The sequence below is a fragment of the Labrus mixtus genome, chromosome 3 (assembly GCF_963584025.1).
Source record: "Labrus mixtus chromosome 3, fLabMix1.1, whole genome shotgun sequence".
Lineage (NCBI taxonomy): Eukaryota > Metazoa > Chordata > Actinopteri > Labriformes > Labridae > Labrus > Labrus mixtus.
In genome coordinates this window covers 2,265,467-2,292,738 of record NC_083614.1, presented here as the reverse complement: position 1 = coordinate 2,292,738, position 27,272 = coordinate 2,265,467, and the positions used below count along the sequence as shown (strand labels likewise).

The 27,272-nt window shown below is 42.0% G+C and overlaps 1 protein-coding gene across 4 annotated transcripts in view; it reads right to left on the bottom strand.

The window, feature by feature from the left end:
* Positions 1–25,582, bottom strand: part of nfic (nuclear factor I/C) — a 39,683-nt gene extending 14,101 nt beyond the window's left edge. Inside the window, exons 1-10 of one of the 4 annotated variants that reach the window (XM_061034879.1) lie at positions 25,399–25,582; positions 15,430–15,600; positions 15,091–15,267; positions 13,753–13,936; positions 11,952–12,029; positions 3,551–3,625; positions 2,768–2,900; positions 2,417–2,538; positions 278–391; positions 20–177 (exon numbers count right to left, since the gene is read on the bottom strand). In XM_061034879.1, the coding sequence (XP_060890862.1) occupies positions 20–177; positions 278–391; positions 2,417–2,538; positions 2,768–2,900; positions 3,551–3,625; positions 11,952–12,029; positions 13,753–13,936; positions 15,091–15,267; positions 15,430–15,600; positions 25,399–25,479 (1,293 nt within the window). In that variant the 5' untranslated portion in view covers positions 25,480–25,582. Of the gene's footprint in view, positions 1–19; positions 178–277; positions 392–2,416; positions 2,539–2,767; positions 2,901–3,550; positions 3,626–11,951; positions 12,030–13,752; positions 13,937–15,090; positions 15,268–15,429; positions 15,601–21,336; positions 21,887–25,398 lie in introns of those variants that run through there. The other 3 variants (XM_061034880.1, XM_061034881.1, XM_061034882.1) reach the window with 3 other exon arrangements.
* Between the last annotated feature and the right edge of the window lie 1,690 nt (positions 25,583–27,272).

Sequence of the window (27,272 nt, the reverse complement as noted above, 5' to 3'; positions counted from 1 at the left end):
TGTGTCCTGCTGTACTCACTGAGCTGGAGGTTTGATTGGCTGGGTCGCAGGCCAATGAGACCAGGTCTTTGAGGGGATCCTGGGCCAGGTGAGGGGGATAGCGGATTGCTCCATGGGGGAAGTAGGAGGAGGACGGGAAATGAAGAGATGAGGAGGGGTGGGGACTCCGAGACAGACCTGGTCAGAGGGCGAGAGGAAAAGAAAGGACACGTTAATGACCTTCTTTTGTTCCCTTTAAGTTCTGCTGACTCAATCATATGAAAGTGTTGATGCTGACCACTGTGAACAGCTATGACCGGCCGGTGGTGCTGAGTGAAAGAGCCCATCCTGGGTGAGTCTTCTTGAGGTGAGGGACTGTCCATCTCTGTTTTCTTTACAGGTGGAGACAGACCTAACACGCACGCACACACACACACACACACACACACACGTTAGTTTTTCAAGCTGGAGCAAAGAAGCTAAATAAAAGAAGATGAAAGCACAGGACGAGGTGCTGGAACATTTTAACTATTCATGGTGCATCCACCATGACGGGAAATACTACTGTAAGAACAACAATATGTGTACCTCTGTATCCAAACATGGAAATATAGCAGAAAAACAAAGAAGAAAAAAATATGGGAGATAACTACAGACTGTAAATATTCATGGACGAATCAACAGCAGCCTCCATGTTGGAAATGCTGTCTCAGTCTAACTTTCAGTCAACCTAACGACAGACTGAGAGCTGGAGCTGAGGCGGGTTTTAAACCTCCTGACAAACCGTTACACCACGCCCACCTGTCAATCAGGTCAGCTACACGCCTAACTAATACAGTTTTTTCCAATTGCTAACACACTAAAATGACATGCATATCACAATTATTTAAACTGACACACAGAGAGCAAAACCTCTTCTCAAGTCTCCAAAAGTCTAAACACATTTTCTGCTTTACACACATTTTGCAATTCAAAATGGCACTTTTTAAATGAACACGGTTCTCTGCACAAGACACAACAATCTGATATAAAGTCACATGTTTGCCATTTCAAAACACTGCCATTCAAAATGAAACTACGTGAGCTAATTGGCCAATATATGTGCCACCTGACCAAACACCTCAATGGTTAATTGTTATCACTTCAATCAGGAAGTGAGCACTATGAAAAGACCACAAGTGAGCACCTTTTTTTTTTACAACAACACTGGAAGACGTTGCAGAGAGAGGAAGAGGAAGAGGGAGGGTGAGAATGAGAGGGGGAGGAAGAGGAAGAGTGAGATGTAGGGGTAGAGCTGGTAGAGTAATTCATGGCCAAAGAAGAAAACAACTTTCAAATGAAATCAGAGCAACCTTAGTTGATCATGTCATCAACCATGGGCTGACAATGTGAGAGGCTGGACAGAGAGTGCAGCCCAACGTGAGCCGTTTTACTGTACTGGTATATGTAGCACTGACTTGTTTGGTGAAAAATAAAAAAATAAATGTTTTAACAGCATGCGTGTGTATCTGCAAATACACGTGAACAATCTGAAGAATTTTCTACAATTCAAACTATTTTACTATTATGGCAAAGCATACTAAAGATGAGAGTGCTTTTCATTATGCCCAACAGTGTGTAGCTGGTTAGACTAAAATCTGGTAATATGAATGAAGTGTGTGCCATTTGGTGCAAAAGTTTGATTTTGATAATGCTATATGTAGTTTTGGTTGCAGTGCTTCATTTTGCAGGATATATGAGGTATTTTGCAGTTTGGGTGTGTGGTTTTGTGAATTGTGTTAAGTATTTTTGATAAAACCAGCCTAGTTTGCAAAATTGTGTTTTAGCAATTGGAAAAAACTGTAATAGCACGTATCATTTTTAAAGATTTTCAAAATGGAGCCGTTTAAAAAAAATCACCCCCTGTGCAGTGTGTTCTAGAGATGACAATAACTAATCAGACCTATTTCATTTTTTGTACAAGGATGTAAACATGTTAATTTATGCTGTAAAAACGGCTGTTTGCCAGTCATGTGTATGTGACTTCCTGTGTTCCTGGAGCCAGCCTCTAGTGGATACTCGATGAACTGCAGGATTTAGCACTTTGGCATTGGCTTCATTTTTCAAGACCGGAGAGATTACTGAAGGGCGTTGCATTATTTTTGAAATATTACTACGTTACAAAATAAGAGAGTCTATAAAACACTTAAATACAAAACATCCTTCATGAAAGTTAGAAACCTTCAACCTTCAATACACCACTGTGTGCAGAAATCCAAACAGCAGTCCATTCCTTTAAAAATCAACTGTGCGTCAGCAGAGAAGGTGTATCTAAGGTGTTTCTGATGGTGACTTGAACCTCTACCATCAGTGTGTGAATGTGTGTGTATATGTAGGAGGTCAGTCTTTGAGAAGAGTGATCACTTTAAGTCTCTTTGTTGTTACTGTTCATTTTTACCTCCTTCCATGTCATCAGTCCAGTTCCTGGAGCTGCTGGCAGGAGAGGACGGTGAGTGGTAATACTCCCCTCCTGGACTGTCGGCCTCTTCTTCCATAGAGCCAGACTTGTGACGCTTACTCCTGCAGACACACACACACACACACACACACACACAAGACACACAGTGCAATATTCATGAGCTGAACTTAAAAGGATTCACAATAGCACCATTTTTATTTCAGATATTTCAGATTTTATTGTTCAGATTGATGGCAGTAAAACCACCTTGCATATATGTAGTGTGTGTGTGTGTGTGTGTGTGTGTGTGTGTGTGTGTGTGTGTGTGTGTGTGTGTGTGTGTGTGCTTACCCGCTGGATGAGGTGCTGGCCAATGATCGTCTGAGGGTTAATGGCTGGTTGACAGACTGGTTAAGGTCGTATGCCAGATGACCCTGGAGCTCCCCCATGGAGAAACTGGGTCCCACTCCGGTGACTACAGGAGCTGCACACACAACAAGAACACATCATGGTCGTGACCTACACATTGAACATTGATCCTAAGTTTCCCTTTACTGCCCAAAAGCACATTAAGCTAATCAGATATCCAAACGATCCGGGTTGAAGTCACAATATCAGATCAATAAAGTGTGACAAAAAACATCCGCCCATTATCTATTAACCTGTTCAGGGTCCTAAACTTTCTGTATACTTTCAATCAATCCATTAACAGCCAATCAGGATGTAGAACAGTTTCAGTTCAGAGCAGATACCACATGGCTGAATATTTAACTTTAAAATGCTTTATTTTGACTGTCCCACAGATTTCATATTGACCATTAATCTTCAATTAGTTAAAGGGAGCTCAGTGGGTTTTATAAAGGATTGCCCAAGGACACATCAGACATGTGGCCGCCCCGGGATAAGTTACCTCTGATGGTCACTTTACATACAATGCGCTATACAAGCTCAAGTCCATTTACCATATACATCAAATGTTTACATTTAAATTCTTTGAATACGCTGTACAGCTTTGAATTGTCCTTGCATAATATTTTTCAGTCTAAGGCCACCACTGCGATCCCACATGTAACTCCAGCTCAATCAAACTGATGTTAGACAAGCTGAATAATAAGCTTTAAGTAGTAGACTTACTTCTTGAGACCTGGACCAGCTCAGTGACACTGAAAACTCCTGATGTCACAAAACTGTCCTGGAACTCTGGACCGTCTGCAGAAAGACGACAGCAAGGAGACACGAATAAGGTCTGTGTGTGTGTGTGTGTGTGAGCATATATATCCTCTTTTCACTTGTTCACTCTTTGGCAGGAATAAGGGACACTGCTATTCGATATAGATCTGCTTCCAGCGCTGTGTGAGGTGGCCGCCGGTCGCAGCAGCTCCCGTTGTCCGTATTGTTATATCCTATTTTTTGATTAGTTATTATTTGTTTTTACCGTGTGTTTTTTGAGTATTAGTTTAACCTGTGTGGTAATGGCTACTTTCGCTCTTGGAACTTTTTGCGCTGTTTTTCTGTTACTTTGGACACTCTTTCTAACGGAGAGCAGCGCACAGCTGAGTGAGGGCATTGTTTACACACGTGATCAGCTGATGGCACTCTCCAAGGTGCTACTGCCCGGAGCAAGGCCTGTAATTCCGGGGGAGCTGAGGAGGCGACGTCGGGGTTGCAGAGCTGGAGCTAAGAGAAGAGCTAAGAAGAGAAAGCATAAGCCTTCTGTACCAGCGGTGATTATGGGGAACGTGAGGTCTTTGGGCAATAAGATGGACGAACTCGACGCACTTGTTCGGCACCAGTGGGAATACCGGCAGTGCAGTATTATGTGCTTCACGGAGACATGGCTGCACTCGGACATCCCAGACCACAGCGTGGCAGTACCCGGCACTTCAGGACTTTTCGGGCGGACAGGGACGTTATTAAGAGCGGTAAGAAGAAAGGTGGAGGGATTGCACTGTATGTGAGTGAGAGATGGTGTAATCCTGGCCATGTTAGTGTGAAGGAACGTCTCTGCAACCCGGACATTGAACTGTTAGCTGTTGGAATGCGCCCATATTACCTGCCCAGGGAATTCACGTACGCCAATTGTTATAGCTGTTTACATCCCACCGTCAGCTGATGCCGAGTCTGCGAGTGATGCCATTCACTCTACTGTTTCACAGCTTCAAACTAAGCATCCAAATGCTTTTGTAGCCATTACTGGGGACTTTAATCATGTAAAAATGGACAAAACACTACCCACTTTTCATCAATATGTTAGTTGTCCAACTAGAGAAAATAAAACACTGGACCTTCTGTATCCTAACGTTAAGGAAGCATACAGTACCACTGCCCTTCCCCCCCTGGGCAGATCAGACCACAACCTGGTCCTACTGACACCAGAGTATATCCCCCTGGTCCAAAGGCAGCCTGTGACCACAAGGACTGTTAGGAGGTGGACACAGGAGAGCAATGAGGCACTGCAGGACTGCTTTGAGTCCACAGACTGGGATGTATTCTGCGAGCCACATGGTGAGGACATGAACAGTATGACTGACTGCATCACAGAATACATAAAATTCTGTGAAAACACTGCTTTACCGGCCCGGACTGTACGCTGTTTTCCTAACAACAAACCCTGGATCACCAGTGACCTGAAAGCCCTTCTCAACAAAAAGAAACAAGCCTTCAGGTCTGGAAACAGGGAGGAGCTGAGGAGGATGCAGCACGATCTGAGGGAAAAGCTGAGGGAGTGCAAGGACTCATACAGGAGAAAGCTGGAGGCCAAACTCCATCAGAACAACGTGAGGGATGTGTGGACTGGAATGAGGGAAATCACTGGTTTCAAAGGGAGAGAAAGACAACATTCTGGCAGCCTGGAGAGGGGGAATGAGCTAAACCTGTTCTTCAACAGGTTTAGTGCACAGCCTTCATCTGCCTCTCCCACCTCAAACAACACCCCTGTCCTTCACACCTCCCAGCCTCCCTTTATATTTTCTCCCAACCCATGGTGAACTCTTTGGACTCTGGCCCCGCACCACAGGAATGCACTCCCCCCTCTGAGGTGAATTGCTCCATCCCCCCCTGGTTCTAACAACTGGCCAGGTGAAGAGACAGCTGGAGAAACTACACATTAGCAAGGCTCCAGGCCCTTACCGGTGCTGTGGAAAACGTCCTGCTTGGTCCCGGTCACAAAGAAGACGACACCATCTGATCTCAAGGACTATCGACCAGTGGCCACATCTCATGTGATGAAAGTGTTGGAGAGGCTCGTCTTGACCCACCTCAGGCCGCAGGTGAAACCATCCCTTGACCCTCTACAATTTGCCTACCAGCCACACCTGGGAGTGGACGATGCCATCATCTACCTGCTGCAGCGTGCTCACTCACATCTGGAGGGAAACGGCTGCACTGTGAGAATCACTTTTTTTGATTTCTCCAGTGCATTCAACACCATCCAGCCACATCTGCTGGAAGAGAAACTGCAGTTGATGGATGTGGACTCGTCCATCACCTCCTGGATTACTGACTACCTGACAGACAGACCACAGTTTGTCCGACTTGGCAGTGTTCAGTCTGGAATGGTGGAGAGCAGTACAGGAGCTCCACAGGGGACTGTGCTGTTTCCTTTCCTTTTCACCTTGTACACCTCTGACTTTCAGTACAACTCCAGGTCATGCCACTTGCAGAAGTTTTCTGATGACTCTGCGGTGGTGGGGTGTATAAGTGATGGACAAGAGGGGGAGTACAGAGAGCTGGTGGATAACTTTGTGGAGTGGACAGGAAGAAATCACCTGATTCTGAACTTGGATAAGACCAGGGAGATGGTGATCGACTTCAGAAGGAAGAGGACAGAGCCACCACCGCTGTGCATCCTGGGAGAGGATGTGTCTGTGGTGGAGGAGTACAAGTACCTGGGTGTCAACATAGACAACAAACTGAATTGGAAGGCCAACACTCAGGCTGTGTACAAGAAGGGGATGAGCTGACTCTACTTTCTGAGGAAGCTGAGATCCTTCAACATGTGCAGCAAGATGTTGGAGATCTTTTATCAGTCTGTTGTGGCCAGTGCACTGTTCTCTGCTGTGGTCTGCTGGGGGAGCAGCATTGGAGCTGGTGAGACTAAGAGACTGGACAAACTCATTAAGAAGGCCTGCTCTGTGATAGGCTGCAAGCTGGACTCTTTTGTAGTGGTGACAGAGAGGAGGACTCTTAACAAACTGTTATCCATTATGGATAATCCTGATCACCCTCTGCACACCCTACTGGACAAACAGCGGAGCAGCTTCTCCAACAGACTGATCCAACTCCACTGTCACAAGGACAGATACAAGAAATCCTTCTTACCGAAGGCCATAACTCTGTACAACAGCTCACCTCATGCGAGCAGAGAACTGTCATCATGATAATATCTGTCTCTCCATACTGTAATCTGTCCTGCACATGTTAAATTTACAAATTATCCCTGCACTCATGTTCACTTCATTTGGCTGTCTACTCGCCGTTATATTGTATAGTTTCTGCTTATAATATGTCTACACTCCTGCACTTTAACTTATGTCAGTACTGTCCATTTACTACTCTGTTTTTGCACATTTACATTTAATCTTTCATATTTAATTTACAACCATTTACAACTCTGTTCTTGCACATTTACATTTAATCTTTCATATTTCATTTATAACCATCTACGACTCTGTTTTTGCACATTTACATTTAATCTTTCATATTTAATTTACAACCATTTACAACTCTGTTTTTGCACATATACATTCAATCTTCCCTATTTAATCTTCCTATTTAAGACTAGTAATGCTTAGTTAAATCCTGGTTGTATATATTCACATTCTTATTTTTGATATCTTTTAGTACTTATTTACTTTGTAGTTAATATTATATTGTGTTTAGATTGCTAACATTGTGTTTTTTACTCATATTGTGTGTTGGATAACCTGCTGCTGTAACGCCACAATTTCCCAGTTTGGGATCAATAAAGTAATTCTATTCTATTCTATTCATTGGACCCCTATACCCACATTCCTAGTGTTGTGGTACTCGAGACCACTTTTTGAAGGTCTAGGTCTTGTCTTGGTCTCAGACTGGGCGGACTCTGGATTTTAAAACAAAACCGGTGTTAGGGTCTAAGCGAGTGACACGCCCACTGCACAAGATGATGATTTTTCAGATATATTATCAGAACAAGATATGCAATGCCACAGATACAAGAAAAATGTTTTCTGCTTTTAACTCACTGCTTCAACCACCTCCTCCTCCACCCTCCGATCTGTTCACACCAGACATGTTTGCCTCGTATTTTACTGAAAAGGTTGCAACAATCAGTAACCAGTTTTCTGAGCCTGACCAACTCAGCCCAAAGGCACCAACCAAAAGTGCCTCACTCGACTCATTCTCCTCTCTGACTGAGGATGAAATCTCTAATAGTAGAGGAACTTGGGCCCCTAAAAGTTGAGATACCCCTACCCGAGGTAGAACAAAGCACAACCATATTTTTTCATGACTTGAACATGTCTAGTTTATGAAACGGATGGTTGTATAAAAATATTTTACTGCAAAATAACTTTTTTGGGATGTTTTATACGGCTTACCAAAAAACGAAAATAGGTCAAATTAGGGCTTCTCCAAAAGGGACAGCTCTAGCCTTATCACATGTATCTCTGGGAATCAGAATTTCACCAAATTTGGACAGGATGTTCACAGATAGTTATTAGTTACATTTAAGCAAAGTTTTTATCAATACCATTTTCATGGTATTGAGAAGTGTTTATAAGAAGTTTCTTACATTTCACTGCACATCTGTATGAGCATGTGACAAATAAAAAAAATCTTGAATCTTACAAACATGTCTGCATGATTATTATCCTAATTCACCTCACACACATTTACGCCATCATAAGAATTGTTTTGTATCCCAGTTCCATTGGTTGCCTGATAAATCATTCAACAAGAATAGCTATTGTACCTTTTTTTTAACACTTTATCATACTTAGGATATTATAAAAACTATCCCTTCATCCAGTGTATCCTCTGGAGTAACTAGGGTTCTTCTTAAAAGCAGGAGATATGGTGACTACACACCATCTTTATATGACTGAAATACATAAAAAAACTACAACAGGCTGTATGGCCGATATACAAATTGACTATATGAAGTATGTTTAATTTCTAAGAACTCAAGGTTATATAAATCAATACTGTTTATTAGTTCATTAATATTTCACAACCGATGGCAAGACAATGCTTTAATTTTTTAGAATGAAATAGAAACAATGTCATAGGTGACAATATTATTGAAAGCAGTGGGTTAACTCTGAGTGTTATCATATAAATCATATGTAAGATAGAAAATATGAGACAAAATGTATTAGGAATAACTATAAAATGTTTAATTATATATATATATATATATATATATATACATATACATATATATGTATATATATATATACATATATATTACAGAATACAATTATATTGTGGCTTGTTGTTAAGTCTTAATCTATTGTTTGTGGCCACCTCCTCCCACATACACATCCATAGGGCCCCATTGTACCAGGTCGCCCTGAAATCCTGGCTGTACTAGTTTCCTGTTAGGGGCTGGTGACAGCATAGAGTCAAGTGAAAAGTCAAATAACTTACTTTTATGTTAAGATAACAGTCTAAAGAAGATAAAAATTACATATTTTAATGTTTGGTGTCCTTACTTAAAAAATGACAGACTTTGATATACATACCTTTTGAATTTTTGTTTCAATTTTCAATTTCCCGCCCTAATTAAATGTGTGTTTAAGTGTGAAAAATTCAAAAATTGAAAATGGTATTGATAAAAACTTTGCTTAAATGTAACTAATAACTATCTGTGAACATCCTGTCCAAATTTGGTGAAATTCTGATTCTGATTCCCAGAGATACATGTGATGAGGCTAGAGCTGTCCCTTCCGGAGAAGCCCTAATTTGACCTATTTTCGTTTTTTGGTAAGATGCATAAGACATCCAAAAAAAGTAATTTTGCAGTAAAATATTTTTATTCAACCATCCGTTTCATAAACTAGACATGTTCAAGTTATGAAAAAATGTGGTTGTGCTTTGTTCTACCTCGGGTAGGGGTATCTCAAAAACTAAAGCCTTTTTTGGGGGTTTGTTCCTCTACTATAAGCTTGTGCTAGACTCTTGGCCCACCACCTGTCCTCCGGACCCAATACCATCAAGCCTCCTGCAGACCATTTCCTCTCCGCTTAATGCTGCACTTAAGCATATCATCAACTCCTCTCTGTCAACGGGTCTGTTCCCCACCGCATTCAAGTAAGCTCGGGTCACCCCTCTGCTCAAAAAACCCACACTAAACCCAGCCCAGGTTGAAAACTACAGACCGGTTTCTCTTCTGCCCTTTCTGTCAAAAATACTTGAGTGCACAGTCTTTAAGCAAGTCTCTGAGTTCCTGTCCAGAAACGATCTGTTTGACCCAAATCAGTCAGGCTTTAAGCGGGGCCACTCTACTGAAACTGCACTACTGTCAGTAACAGAATCGCTACGAGCTGCCAGGGCTGCAGGTCAGTCCTCAGTTCTATTACTGCTAGACCTGTCTGCTGCCTTTGACACAGTCAACCATCAAATCCTCCTATCCATGCTCTCTGAACTTGGCATCTCAGGATCTGCCCTCTGCTGGTTCGTGTCCTACCTCTCTGGGCGATCCTTTAGAGTGTCGTGGAAGGGAGAAGTGTCCAAAGTGCACAGCTTATCCACAGGGGTACCCCAAGGGTCAGTGCTTGGTCCCCTTCTCTTCTCTATATACACAAGCTCACTTGGTTCAATAATCCGCTCTCATGGCTGCTCATACCACTGCTATGCTGACGATACCCAGCTCTTCCTGTCATTCCCGCCAGACGATGTTACAGTCTCTGCAAGAATCTCATCATGCCTTGCTGATATCTCTAAATGGATGAATGAACGGCACCTTCAACTCAATCTTTCAAAGACTGAGCTCCTTGTCATCCCAGCCAGTCCTTCTATGCAACCACAGATCAATATCCAGCTTGGAACAACCAAATTCATGCCCACAAAGTCTGCCCGGAACCTGGGTGTCATGATTGATGACCAGCTAACTTTTAAGGTTCAAGTAGCCTCAATTGCCCGGTCATGTCGATTTGCCCTGTACAACATCAGGAAGATCAGACCTTACCTGTCAGAACATGCTACACATCTCCTGGTACAGGCTCTTGTGATATCACGCATCAATTATTGCAACTCTCTACTGGCAGGTCTTCCTACATGCACTATCAAACCTCTGCAAATGATACAAAATGCAGCAGCACGACTGGTCTTCAACCTTCCTAAAAGAGCACATGTCACTCCGCTGTTCATCTCCTTACACGGGCTCCCACTTACTGCTCGCATCAAATTTAAAACTCTGCTGCTTGCTTACAAAACAGCAACAAAAAAGGCTCCTCCTTACTTTAACTCTGTCATCCAGGTCTACACTCCCTCCCGCCCACTACGCTCTGCCAATGAAAGGCGTCTGATCCAACCTTCACAACAGGGTCCTAAGTCTCTGACTAGACTCTTCTCCTCTGTTGTATTTTCAGGCCTATATAACTGATTACATCAAGAGTAGAGCAAACTTCCAGCATCTGGAATGAACTTCCAATCTCCATTCGATCTACAGAGTCCCTCTGCACCTTTAAGAAAAAGCTAAAGACCCAGCTCTTTCATGAATACCTACTAACTTAATGATGATGGTTTCGATATCATTGATGATGATGATGATAGTTGTGACGATTGTTTTTGTTTGATAACGATGACTTATAAGATGGTTTCTATACTGATTAGAGCTCTCAAGAACTGCTGTCAATGTTGTGCTTTGCCTCTGGTCACTTCCTGTCAGCACCTGTGTGTCCAATCGGACTCAAAGCTGATCGTTTGCTCTTACTGACATTGTTCCCTTTTTTCTAGATCCTTACTTGTGTTGTTCTTACTCTCTGATGTACGTCGCTTTGGATAAAAGTGTCTGCTAAGTGAATTGTTGTAGAATTGTAGATATTTATAGTCTTGGTCTTGACCCGGTCTCGATTCCTAAATGTCTTGGTCTTGTCTTGGTCTCGGAGCACTCTGGTCTCGGGTATGTCTTGGTCTCGGTTACTGTGGTCTTGACTACAACACTACAAATTACATTACTTTCAATATTCTACTGAAACCAACGTTCACTCCAGTCCAGTTGATGGTGGTACTGCATCACTATTCTTCTAATGAAGAAACAGAAGAAGATATCCACTATCCCATATTTTCTATTTTTACAAGGAGGACCATCAATCTATTATCTTTACTGCTTTCTGAGCCTTCTGAGCCTCTTCACTCAAAAAAACATTGTTTAAAATAAGGGAACATTTGAATTTGATGTAAATAACCATTTATCACAACATAACAGACAGTGAGTAACAAATAATAACAAATCATGGATGTGCTCATCCTACAGAAGAAGTTATTACAAACATAGATGGAGAAAGAAAAGTGAATGTTCCCATGTTTAACAGAAACTCCTTTACGTTACCCATGGTGGCCGTTCGACTGTCCTCCTGATCAGAGCCCACTCCTGTTCGACTGGGACTACTGATGCTCTGCTCGGCCTCTATGGAGAGAGAGAGAGAGAGGGAGAGAGAGAGAGAGAGAGAGAGAGGGAGAGAGAGAGAGAGAGAGAGAGAGAGAGGGAGAGAGAGAGAGAGAGAGAGAGAGGGAGAGAGAGAGGGAGAGAGGGAGAGACAGAGAGAGGGGGAGAGAGAGAGAGAGAGAGAGGGAGAGAGGGAGAGGGAGAGAGAGGGAAAGAGAGAGAGAGAGGGAGAGAGAGAGAGAGGGAGAGAGGGAGAGAGAGAGAGAGGGAGAGAGAGAAAATCAAACAATTAATAAGTCTGTTGAAAAACACAGAAGCAGCAAAACGTCAGGCCAGATTTTAAAATCTGTACTGATGGCGTGATACGCCACTGAAGAAAATACTTTCCCTGATGAATGGATTGAGAGGTCGTGGCGGACAGACGCCATCACATGTGCATGCTGAGTTCAGGTGATTGCTAATTGAGTGTGCTGTTTTAGTGGCGGTTTTTAGAGGGTAAGTATTTATTTTAAAAAATGGAATCTCCTGGAGGTTCCTTCCTGCTACCTCAATGTTTTACATATTTTGTGCCAGCAGAGGGCAGGCCCCAGTACAACATTTAGCTACTGTTACAGTAATAATGGTCTCACTGGTTTCTCAATGGAACAGCCATCAATAATATCAAGGGTTTTCTGATGTGTATTTCCTGTAATGATATTTGCTTTTTGAAAAGACATGTAGGTCTCCACAAGAACGATGTGAGTGTAAAACAACCAGCATGTAAAACAAGTCGTCTCACCACTAGCACAGCAGGAAACTCAGATCTATAGGCACAGTTATGTGCACTCTGTGTTATTTATGCAGGTTCAGAGCTGCACAGGAGTTCAGGGATTGTCCTAGATATCTTTTTCTACACAGAACCATCAATACAACTTTTTTCAGGAGTCATTTTATGTCATATATGACAATTATTTCATTACACTCTAGACTTTTGAGTTGTAGCTGCACAAGGCTGCAAGTCTACTCTGCTTCTTCCCATTTGATTCACAAGACTCACTTTATTTTTGTCAAATATAGAGTAAATGCTAAATGGACTTGAGATTATTGTTCTAGTCTTCTGACTACTCAAAGTGCTTTTACACCGCAGGTCACACCTACACATTCACACACTGATGGTAGAGGCTGCTGTGTAAAGAGTCCATCAGTATTAACTCATCCATTCATACACATTCACACACTGATGGTAGAGGCTGCTGAGTAAAGAGTCCATCAGTATTAACTCATCCATTCATACACATTCACACACTGATGATAGAGGCTGCTGAGTAAAGATTCCATCAGTATTAACTCATCCATTCATACACATTCACACACTGATGGTAGAGGCCGCTGAGTAAAGAGTCCATCAGTATTAACTCATCCATTCATACACATAATATGGCCCCTTTAAATAGATATCCCTTTAGTACATTTATGAATCAAATTCAAAGAGCCTCATGACAAGCATGGGATTAGTTACTTCTGATGGACAAGTCTATTTACCATCAGCTACATACTGGAAACTCTGTTAATATCACTGGTAGTGGAATTGAAGCTATGGAAATGTGAAGATTGAATGAACAGAAACTGTGAGCACAACATCCTGATGTAATTTATCTGTATTGAAGTTTCACTTGGATTTCCCGTCTCCATTCACAAAGGAATGATGAGAATAAAACACACTGATGTTACAATGAGATGGACTGAAGTGTGTGCTGGCACATACCTCTCTCTTGTACATAGTAAGCAAGGTAGAGGTCCAGCTCCTTGACAGAGACAGAGATGTGTCGAGGCTGAACGCAGAGTATTGGATTGGAGCACTGGCCTCCCTTCATCAGCCGCTCTCCATCTGTGCTTTCTAACGGGATTCCTTTGAACAGAATCACCATCACCAGGTCCAACCTCCACACCTTGGGAAGGACAAGACTCAATCATTAATGAACCCAATCTAACTGATATATATCTAATGTTTCTTAGCCTAAGCACTGATTTCCTTAAAGGGGCAGTATGTAACTCTGACCCCTAATGTTTAAAATGGGTACTGCAGTCTAAATTCTAAACATTACAGAGAGCTGTCTCTTCCCCCCCCCCGTCCTCTCAAGAGTCCATGCTCACACAGGTCACCATGTGGTGGACTCTGAAGCTTCAGTGTTTATCCAGCTCTGCATGGGTCTGTAAACCTTTCTGTGTTCTAACCTCTCTCCATTTTTCAAAAGCATCTCCAATATTGATCCTAGTTTGAGCACGTTTCTGCTCGTGGAGCTTATTAGAAACATGCAGAGGCTTTTTAGGTCGGGTACAATCACTTCTATCTGAACCACTTCTCTTGACCGCTTCCATCGCTGCAACACCTGTTGGTTTGACCTGATAACTGCTCTCATATCTGGCAAACCGAGGGGCGTCCAAAACGGCCGTGTGGGGGGTGTCTTAAAACCGTCTACCTTCTCTGGTCCAAACAAATCCAGAGCATTCAGGAGCAGAATCTAAAGTTAGAAGGAGGACATACTGGCTGCTGCATTGTTGTCAGAGAAAACAGCACTTCAACATAGCATGTTTCCTTAATGATCATATAGTAAGGTCAGCTATAGTATTCATGTTCAGTGTCCTCTCCATACATCTGTCTTTCTACTTTTAAAACACATGACATAAAAACATCTTGTTGATCAAATTGTGCCGATCTAAATGTTAAAATTATTCAATTTATTTGAACTTTCAATTTCACAATAGAACTGCAACACAGGGGGGCGCAGGTAGTCTATTGGTGAGTGCGCGCCCCATGTGTGGAGGCTGGAGTCCACCAAGCGGACGGCTTGTCATTCCCCACTCTCTCTTTCAATGATTTCCATCTCTGTGCGCTGTCCTGCCATTTATAAAGCCATAAAAAGCCCAAAAATAAAAGAAGAACTGCAACACAGAATTTCAATCTGAGGTTTGTAAAGTGTAATTCCATCTGCATGTTCATACAACTTTGTGCTTTAAGCTAAATCACCATACTTTACTTGTCCTCCTGGATGCAGACACAACTGTAGACGTAGGGGAAATGACCATGATGAGTATAGTTCACCTTGTCAGCTTGTCGCAGACAGTCTATGCGTCTCATTTTGCCTTTTTGGTCAGGGTTCGACAGGACACAGCACGCAGCTTTCTTCCCGGTGATTGACAGGACAAAGTCTTCCCTGAATTCTGGTCTTATGTCCTTTCTTAGCTTGGCCAAGAGACGACTAGCCCACTTCTGTTTCACCTGCACAAAGAATCACATCATTAAGTTCTTTGTTTCTATAAATATACATGGTATTGTACTGTATAGAGTAAGAAACACAGCGGTTTGTTTACATATAAAGCGTCCTGATTTGAAGTATCATAAGTTAATCATTCCTAAATCAGAGTGAAGTATTCATCTCACCTCTGCCTTCTCTCCCAGCAGTTCATCTTTGACCGCTCTCTCTTCTTCTTTAGTCATCCTTTTCTCATGTTTCTTAAAGTACTTCCTTTTCCTGGCTTGGAGGTTGAACCATGTGTAGGCGAAGGCACGGACTTGGGGTAGCAGCGCTTCAATGAACGGATGAAACTCGTCCTAAAAAAACAAGCAGACAGAGAAACATTAATACAAACTCGGAGAAAACACACAAGTGGCGCCAGTCGCCTAGTGGTTAGTGCTCGCGCCCCGTGTACTGACGCTTAAGTCTCAGAGAGCTGGAGGCCTAGGTTCAAATCCTTACCACTTTCTCTCTCCCCGCTTTCTGACTCTACCCACTGACTTATCTCTGGAAGAAAGGCATAAACTCCAACAAATCAATTATCAGTTTGTTAACCAACTTCAACAAGGAGCTATAAGGCTGGCTCTTTCAGACATTTCCTCCTCTGTGCTTGTTCGCTCTACAGCATCAAGTGTTACAACAACATGGCTAACCATCAACCTTGCTAACATTAGCTCTTTGGAAGCTAACAGTTTTAAAGTCTCGGTCCTATTAAATAAATGCAATGCAGAATGATGATAGTGACAGACGACCATGACCATTCGTTGAATGTCAGTAGAGTTTTCTTTGTTGTTCTTTCTCTTGTCGAGGTTGTTGAGACAGAAACTGTTCATGTTTGTGTTTTCTTTCCTGACATGTCTTGAACATGTGAGACGTTTTACCCTTTAAATAAGTGTAAATGGACTTGAGCTTGTATATTTCTGTTCTAGTTTTCTGACTACTCAAAGCGCTTTTACACCGCAGGTCACACCTACACATTCACACACTGATGGTAGAGGCTGCTGTGTAAAGAGTCCATCAGTATTAACTCATCCATTCATACACATTCACACACCGATGGTAGAGGCTGCTGAGTAAAGATTCCATCAGTATTAACTCATCCATTCATACACATTCACACACTGATGGTAGAGGCTGCTGAGTAAAGATTCCATCAGTATTAACTCATCCATTCATACATTAACACACTGATGGTAGAGGCTGCTGAGTAAAGATTCCATCAGTATTAACTCATCCATTCATACACATTCACACACTGATGGTAGAGGCTGCTGTGTAAAGAGTCCATCAGTATTAACTCATCCATTCATACACATTCACACACTGATGGTAGAGGCTGCTGCGTAAAGAGTCCATCAGTATTAACTCATCCATTCATACATATTCACACAATGATGGTAGAGGCTGCTGAGTAAAGATTTCATCAGTATTAACTCATCCATTCATACACATTCACACACTGATGGTAGAGGCTGCTGTGTAAAGATTCCATCAGTATTAACTCATCCATTCATACACATTCACACACTGATGGTAGAGGCTGCTGTGTAAAGAGTCCATCAGTATTAACTCATCCATTCATACACATTCACACACTGATGGTAGAGGCTGCTGTGTAAAGAGTCCATCAGTATTAAGTCATCCATTCATACACATTCACACACTGATGGTAGAGGCTGCTGTGTAAAGATTCCATCAGTATTAACTCATCCATTCATACACATTCACACACTGATGGTAGAGGCTGCTGTGTAAAGAGTCCATCAGTATTAACTCATCCATGCATACACATTCACACACTGATGGTAGAGGCTGCTGAGTAAAGAGTCCATCAGTATTAACTCATCCATTCATACACATTCACACACTGATGGTAGAGGCTGCTGAGTAAAGAGTCCATCAGTATTCACTCATCCATTCATACACATTCACACACTGATGGTAGAGGCTGCTGTGTAAAGATTCCATCAGTATTAACTCATCCATTCATACACATTCACACACTGATGGTAGAGGCTGCTGTGTAAAGAGTCCATCAGTATTAAGTCATCCATTCATACACATTCACACACTGATTGTAGAGGCTGCTGTGTAAAGAGTCCATCAGTAGCTAAACAGCTGTGTGACTTTCTCCATGACAACAGTTTATTTGAGGAGTTTCAGTCAGGATTTAGAGTCCACCATAGCACTTAGACTGCACTAGTTAGAGTTACAAACGATCTACTTCTAGCTTCAGACAGGGGACTTCTCTCTGTGCTCGTCTTGTTAGATCTTAGTGCTGCTTTTGACACCATTGACCATCAGATCCTGTTATACAGACTAGAACATTTACTTGGAATTACAAGGACTGCTTTAAGTTGGTTTGAATCCTACTTATCAGACCGATCTCAGTTTGTACATGTTAATGATGAGTCCTCTATGCACACTAAAGTTTGCCATGGAGTCCCACAAGGTTCAGTGCTTGGACCAATTCTTTTTACATTATATATGCTTCCTCTGGGAAATATTATGAGGAAACACTCCATACAGTTTCATTGTTATGCAGATGATACTCAGCTTTATGTATCAATGAAGCCCGATGGTACCAGTCAGTTATGTCAGCTAGAAACATGCCTTAAGGACGTTAGGACCTGGACGACCAGAAATGTTTTGCTACTTAACTCAGACAAGACTGAAGTTATTGTGCTAGGACCTAAGAACCTCAGAGAGACTTTTTCTAGTGATGTGACTGTCCTTAATGACATCAGCCTGGCATCTAGCACCACTGTTAGGAATCTAGGAGTTCTTTTTGATCAAGATATGTCTTTTAGCTCTCACATCAGTCAAGTTTCAAGAACAGCCTACTTTCACCTTCGTAATATATCCAAGATCAGGAATATCCTGTCGCAAAGTGATGCAGAAAAACTAGTTCATGCATTTGTTACCTCCAGATTGGATTATTGTAACTCTCTTTTGTCAGGGTGCTCTGGCAAATCTCTAAAGACTCTTCCAACGGGTCCAGAATGCTGCAGCTCGTGTACTGACCAGAACCAGGAAATGGGACCACATTACTCCTGTCCTGGCTTCTCTGCACTGGCTCCCTATACAGTCTAGAATAGAATTCAAGATCCTTCTTCTCACTTACAAAGCTCTAAATGGCCAGGCACCATCTTATCTTAAGGAGCTACTAGTGCCGTACTGTCCCTCGAGAGCGTTGCGGTCCCGGAGTGCAGGCCTGCTGGTGGTACCTACAGTCTCCAAGTGTACTATGGGGGGTAAAGCCTTCAGTTATCGGGCTCCTCTCCTCTGGAACCGCCTTCCAGCCGGGGTCCGGGAGGCAGACACAGTCTGTATTTTTAAGAATAGACTTAAAACTTTCCTTTTTGATAAATTTTATAGTTAGGGCTGGTGCTGGTGTAGACCAGCTCTTAGTTATGCTGCTATAGGCTTAGACTACCGGGGGAACTGGTACCCTGAGCTCCTCTCTCTCTCGCTCTCTCTCTCTGTGCATATACAGTACATCATATTACTGCATGTATCTATCTATAAATCTCAGTCACTAACCACCTACTTTCCTGGGAGCTCTTGAGCTCTCCTATGCTCCTCAAGATCGTCGGTTGACGGCTTGCCAGAACAACCCCCACCCCACCACTACCCCCTCCCCACCGGATCGTGGGTTGGCGGCCTGCCAGAACAACCCCCCCCCCCCCCCCCCCACACACACACACACACACACACACACACACACACACCTCCCCTCCCCACCGGATTGCTGATGGACGGTCTACCTCCCCCCACCCCCTTGCTCTCTATCCCTCTTCCTGCATCTTATCCCATCTCTCCCCCTATCCCTTTCCAAGCCCGGCGCAGTCTAGGCCTGTGAAGACTGTTTCGTCATGAGCCGGGGATCCGGCCGAAGATTTCTGCCTTTTAATAAGGCAGTTTTTTCTTACCACTGTAACTTTTGCTGCTTTGCTAAAGTGCTCATGATGGATAGGCCGGATCTTTGTAACATAACAATGAGTAAGGTCTTTTACCTGCTTTTTGTAACATAACAATGAGTAAGGTCTTTTACCTGCTTTTTGTAACATAACAATGAGTAAGGTCTTTTTACCTGCTTCTTGTAAAGTGTCTCGAGATAACACTTGTTATGAGTTGACGCTATACAAATAAAAGTTGATTGATTGATTGATTGAGTATTAAGTCATCCATTCATACACATTCACACACTGACGGAAGAGGCTGCTGAGTAAAGAGTCCATCAGTATTAAGTCATCCATTCATACACATTCATACACCGCAGCAGGAGCAACTTGGGGTTAAGTGTCTTGCCCAAGGACACATCAGACACACCTGTAGCTGCAGGAGCTGGGGGTTGAACCCTCGACCTTGTGAGACGACCAACTCTACCAACTGAGCCAGAGTGAGAGTGTAGACCAAGACAAAGATCCATCAATTCTGAAATGTGTTCAAGATTCAACAACTAATCGTTTTGGAAGCTTTAACTTCTTGTTCTTCTAATTGCTGTCTTTTCATCATCATGTTGTTTGGACCTCTTTGAAAACCAGACGCTACATCTCAAGGGGCTTATCCTGCTAAATACAACAAATAAACCCTTGCACTTTCTGTAAAAAGTGGACTGGATGTTACTGAATGGCTGTTTTAATCTCTTGCATCATGGTTTTCTGGTTTATAAAAGATGTTGTCTGCAGAACAGGAAACATTCATCATAGCAGAGGTAAATATGAGCAGCACTAAAACAATAAATCATGATAGCAGAATGAGCAGTAAAAGTGACAACAGTATGACAGGCTGAGGAAGCGTTACTATGTATTTCCATCAAGAGGAACATGTTAATAAAGATATTACTGGCCAGCGTCTGAAAGGTCTGACACCTTTACCTGCACAACACAAATAACAAAATCTCACTTCAGTTTTTTAACACTCTCTATTCTTTATGAATGATCTGTGCTGACTAGAGATGCTAATGACCCCCGCTGTCAGGTGGGGGTTTGTTTCTGTATTAAATGTTCAATGATGAAATCATGAAACAGACTGTGGATCATCTTAGGATTTATTCAGCCATGGTCAGACAACACAGAAACACACATGGCTGATAAAGTGCAGAACAAGATCTCACAATCTCTGACAATCATTGACAAAGTCTTCATCTTCACAGTGTTGATGATTTTCTGTTAGAAGGTACAGCCCACAAACTCTTGTCCACTTGGATATATCTCTATAAGTCTAGAAAGAAGACATCACCTTGACTCGTAAATATCAGACATATACATTTCTTCAGTCTCAGAGTCACATTTCCTTCTCTGCTCACAACAGACACTTCAATCCAAATATAACTCTGCTGCTATGAGGTCTCTAACACATATGTATTACAGCTTCACAAACCTAAAAGAAGAATTATTCTGAGATGGTTGATATATCCACAAAATGATCAAGATCAATGAATTCATGAAAATACGTACTAACACCCGCTCTCCTGCTGTTATTTAGCAAAGGTTTATCACATGTTCAATCATTTTAATTTCTTACATTCATATTCTTTAAATGCTTTTGTATTTACCCTGATGGAAAGACTCCAAGCCTCTTGTCCTGTTTGTCCACCTGTTTTTTTCCTTGTGAAGACAAAGACTTTTCCACATTGTGGACAAATAAAGTTATTTTCTATTTAAACCTTTGCAGAAGAAACAAATCTCTGCTTTCTGTCCCACAGAGAAAGCAGAGATACTTGCAAAGCATTTCCTATACTGCAAAGAGAATAAAGAAGAAAAGCACTGTCTGCATGTTTCAACTAAAAGCCCACATGTTAATTCAAGTCCCTGTTGGACAGTGAAGCCTGTTTTATTCAGCTCTCCACTGCTCTCATGTGTGTGAGGATACACCTCATCCACTAAATCACAACAACTGTAGCAAGGCTAGCAGAAATTCTTTAAACAAAGATATTTTTAAAGTATTTCTCTGTCATATAGGCCAACCCTTTGCCTGATCAAATGGACTTCATGTCTGCCTCACTCTCACTGCGCAGAATGAAAAGGTACGGAGAAGCTCAGTTTTACCTGACTCAGAGAGAGAGGAGGAAACATCATTTTGTTGACAGGGGATCAGGATATGCCCTTTTTACATTTCCATCGCGTCCTCATTTGCTTTGCCAGTCTCCTTCTTCTTTTCCTTCTTCCTCGCTGATTCAGTAAAGCAGCTGCACCTCCGGGCAGAGAAAACGCAGCACTTCCTGGCCTGTGTACAGTATGTTTTTTTTTTTTTTTTTAAAGAATCCAGATATGAAGGCTCTGGTCGCTTTAACTCCAGAAATGATGACACCGCAGGAAACTTCAGGACCCGGAATAATGCCCCGTGGAGAGAAAAACACGGAGAAAGTTCGGCATAATCATTCTAGGAAAATATGGCCGGAGGAGGTGTAACGCAGCACGGAGAACTGTGCCATTAGGAGAGGGACGGGGGGATGAGGGGGCGAAGAATAAAAGACAGAGAGTTGATATGACGTTATGACTTCAGCCCATCCCAAACGGCGGGCTTAAAGCCACAGCAGCTCATGTTTTCAGTTCATGTGAGGATCAGCCTCTTAAAACACACACACACACACACACACACACACACACACACACACACACACACCGCCGTCTGCTGCGTCCACACAAACACACTCGGTCACAGTCTTTATTTACACTTTCAATAGTGACTAGAACACCAATATACAGAAAGTCTCCACAGAGCATGCTCCATCTTTGTTTTTAAATATCTATCTTCCGTGTCCGACTTTAAAAACAAAGGAAGCAGTAGGTCAACATTATTTCCACCTTAACACATTCCTACATTTCCACCGTAAGGAGGCAACAAAGATAGACTTATAACATTTATCCAAACATATATAACTCTTCTTCTGCTCTTTAAATCCTATTTGTTTCTAAAAAACTGTTTGTTAATAACTGTATAATCACAGGCTGACATGGCACAGGAGACAATTGATCATCAAGACCACCACAACAGAATAATGCAGTTTTCAATAGGTTATTAGATAGAGCAGGCCTATAGTATAGTAATATACTATAGTATATAACTATACTATATTACTATACTATAGTATAGTAATATAGTATAGTATATAACTATACTATATTACTATACTATAGTATAGTAATATAGTATAGTATATAACTATAGTATAGTAATATACTATAGTATATAACTATACTATATTACTATACTATAGTATAGTTATATACTATAGTATATAACTATACTATATTACTATACTATAGTATATTACTATACTATAGTATATCACTATACTATAGTATATAACTATACTATATTACTATAGTATAGTAATATAGTATAGTATATAACTATACTATATTACTATACTATAGTATAGTTATATACTATACTATATTACTATACTATAGTATATTACTATACTATAGTATATAACTATACTATATTACTATACTATAGTATAGTTATATACTATAGTATATAACTATACTATATTACTATACTATAGTATATTACTATACTATAGTATATCACTATACTATAGTATATAACTATACTATATTACTATAGTATAGTAATATAGTATAGTATATAACTATACTATATTACTATACTATAGTATAGTTATATACTATACTATATTACTATACTATAGTATATTACTATACTATAGTATATAACTATACTATATTACTATACTATAGTATATTACTATACTATATTACTATACTATAGTATAGTAATATAGTATAGTTATATACTATAGTATATAACTATACTATATTACTATACTATAGTATATTACTATACTATAGTATATAACTATACTATATTAATATACTATACTATATTACTATACTTGGTCTACCTGCACTGTTGTTAATTTACTGCTCTGTGTGCCTTTGAATTGCCCCCCGGGGACAAATAAAGTTTTTTTTAATTTGAATTTAATTTAATTGAGTAAAGTATAGGCTATATAGAAAAGGCTATGTTTACAGTATACTGGTGTAAACAGTATGTAGCCACAGATAAAAGCATGTCAACATTAAAAACACACTTTCTATTTAGAATAAACAGTAAAGGATGCTGATGTGTTTTAAAATGATGCTCGGGATAATTACCAAATGTGTGAACAGGTGTGTTCTTAACTGGGCGGCAGTAGCTCAGTCTGTAGAGACTTGGGTTGGGAACCGGAGGGTCACCGGTTCAAGTCACATAGGCTGACATGAACACACACATGCACAAACAGGATCCTATGGACATGGAGAGATGTCAGAGTGATGGTGCAGACCAAATATGGAAGTTGGTCTGGTAGCTGGAGAGGTGCCAGATCACCTCCTGAGCACTGCCAAGGTGCCCTTGAGCAAGGCACCAAACCCCCTCCCCACCAACAGCTCAGGAGCACCCACTGTGGGCAGCTCCATCACTCTGACATCTCTCCATGTCCATAGGATCCTTTTTGTGCATGTGTGTGTTCATGTCAGCCTATGTGTGTGTTCATGACTTACAGAGTGTAAAAACTGAAATTTCCCCTTGCGGGGATCAATAAAGTTAATCTTAACTGGTTTTAGTAATCATCATCAGATTTTATAAAGTCATGAGCAGAGCTTTCCAAAGTTTGTGAGCTAGCCTGGAAAGCTCTATCAGCTCGGCCTTAAGAGGAACAGAGAGCAACCTTTAGTGAGTGTGACCTCATGAATCACCAGATTAAAGAGTCATAATGTCAGGAATAGAGTCAACGTATATGCTGAAATTAGTTGTTTCATTCCTGTCACATCAACAGCAGTCAGATTATTCAGCCTTGTGGACGAGGACAGCTGTGTTCAGAAATCCATTAGACAGTCTATCCTCAAGTTTGATCTGTCACAGATTTATCCTCTACTGTTCATGATGATGGAGGAGCAGAGTGTCCTCTGAGTGTTTCACTTCAAAACTTCTAATCAACAACAATTCGATGAGACTGAGGAAAGAGCTGCAGCTCTTCTTATCCCAGCGGCTCTCCTCCCCAGCTACATGCCGGGACAGGAGGCCCTCTGTCGGCTTTTCACACTAAGTCAGTCGGCTGGCTCTAACTGCGGCCATTTTCTGCTGACTAACACACACACACACACACACACACACACACACACACACACACACACACACACACACACACACACACACACACACACAAACAAGGCAATAGGAGGCTAGAGTGAACTTCAACTTGGCCTTCTGCCGTCCCGCGTGATGAGAGCGGGGGGGGGGGGGGGGGGGGGGGGGGGCAGAGGGGCCTGCCGCTGCACGTTCATCTTCAAAAGACACAAACTGAACAACTTTCCCCCACACACACCACGGCATGTTATCCGCTTCCTGGTGCACCGCCAGGGCTCGGAAAGCACACTGGCCACTGGGATAGAGCCCGTTCCCCGGCATGGAGACGACATGATTCAAAACTCCATTCAGAACTGTACGGCTTTAACGCTGACTGAATGACGTCAGACATACTGAACGTGTGAGAGGACACTTTCAATCATTGCATGCTTAATAATATGTTGACTTATTCGGCCATCATCTTTAACACCAAAAGTGCTTTAATTCAACTAAACGTCAAGTTTTATGAACGTTTCCAACTGCTGACTTCCGCCCTGAACAGTGTTTTCGCCGGAAAACGTCAGTTCAGAGAACAGGTAACCCAAATGTGAAATGCATAACTACTAAAGCTGCAAGGTGTTCTGCTTGTCTTATATGTGCCGAATTTAAGGCTGGCTGTCGACAAATCAAAATTGTTTACAAGTAGTGTTGTACCACGTTAGTGCACTTGCTGGCGTGCATGTGATTTTTAGTTGTTAGATTTGTCTATGATATTTTGTGTCAAATTCTCTTCATAGGCAAACGTTTTAATTCGGAATACAGTGCAGCCTAATGTTTGGTTGCTTTAACATAGTAAAAGAGAGACAGAGCATAGAGGCTTCATGGCATTAAGAGACATGGATGCCTCTTTCTGCTCCACTTTCAGCTGCGTGACTCCTCGCATTGCGTCTTTTTTGGAAAACACGGAACAGCACGCCAACCGGAGCGGACACTTCACTACATTATTGTACCGAAACGGATTGTTTCCCTACCATATCGAAGCTGTGCCGCCACCGGGGGAAGTTAAAGCTGATCTCAGCGCCTGTCCATCTTGCGTTGTCTGGTGTTTTCATTCCATATTTATGTCCATCATCGTGCGCGTGCCAGGTGGAGTAATCCGCGGTGCTCGAGACCAGAAACGTCCCGCGTCAAGCTTCGGGCTCAACGGCAGTAACACCCCACTCCCCCCCCCCCCCCCACACACACACACACACGCACACGCACGCGCGCACACACACACACACACGCACGCACACACACACACACACACACACACACACACACACACCGGCCCGGTAGGCTGCGGCAGAATAGAATAGTGCTACCTATATTTCTTTTATTGTCTGCTCCTTCTACAACTCTGAGTATTCCTGCCCATTCTAGTCCCGTTTTCTTCTGCACTTTATATTTCACCGTTTTCCTCCCCCACTGTTTCAGTTTGGCTTTGCCTCTCATCTGTCCTTACTGAAGGCTACTTTTTAGTGTTTACGGTGCTTTCTTTATATTTGGTTAATAGCCTGCCTACACATCCCACCCCCATATATCTGGATACTCTTCATTTTGAAGCCATATCGACTGAAAATAGCCCAAACAAACTAGAGGGAAAGCTCTAGATTCTGTTTGGTACTATCGCCTTTCTGAGAATTTTTCCTGTCACAATTTTGCTGTTGTAAAGATAGAAGTTGATCTTGCAATAAATCCACAAGTTATCCCAGTAGCACAGTCTCACAGACAATAAGAACATTAAGAATTAGATTAAGCCTAACTAATATTATACAAACATGTTTTGTTATAATGAAGAAGTGAGGGATTTGCTGTGGCTTCTCATTTTCTTGAAGGTTGTCATTTTATGCCTCCAAATGGGAAATGGACTAGTGCTTTTCTAGTCTTCTGACTACTCAAAGCTCTTTTACACCGCAGGTCTCACCTACACATTCACACACTGATGGTAGAGGCTGCTGAGTAAAGAGACCATCAGTATTAACTCATCCATTCATACACATTCACACACTGATGGTAGAGGCTGCTGAGTAAAGAGACCATCAGTATTAACTTGTCCATTCATACACATTCACACACTGATGGTAGAGGCTGCTGAGTAAAGAGTCCATCAGTATTAACTCCTCCATTCATACGCATTCACACATTGATGGTAGAGGCTGCTGCGTAAAGAGTCCATCAGTATTAACTCGTCCATTCATACGCATTCACACACCGATGGTAGAGGCTGCTGCGTAAAGAGACCATCAGTATTAACTCGTCCATTCATACGCATTCACACACCGATGGTAGAGGCTGCTGAGTAAAGAGTCCATCAGTATTAACTTGTCCATTCATACGCATTCACACACCGATGGTAGAGGCTGCTGTGTAAAGATTCCATCAGTATTAACTCCTCCATTCATACACATTCACACACTGATGGTAGAGGCTGCTGCGTAAAGAGTCCATCAGTATTAACTCGTCCATTCATACACATTCACACACCGATGGTAGAGGCTGCTGCGTAAAGAGTCCATCAGTATTAACTCGTCCATTCATACACATTCACACATCGATGGTAGAGGCTGCTGCGTAAAGAGTCCATCAGTATTAACTCCTCCATTCATACACATTCACACACCGATGGTAGAGGCTGCTGAGTAAAGAGTCCATCAGTATTAACTCCTCCATTCATACACATTCACACACCGATGGTAGAGGCTGCTGTGTAAAGAGTCCATCAGTATTAACTCCTCCATTCATACACATTCACACACCGATGGTAGAGGCTGCTGCGTAAAGAGTCCATCAGTATTAACTCATCCATTCATACACATTCACACACCGATGGTAGAGGCTGCTGCGTAAAGAGTCCATCAGTATT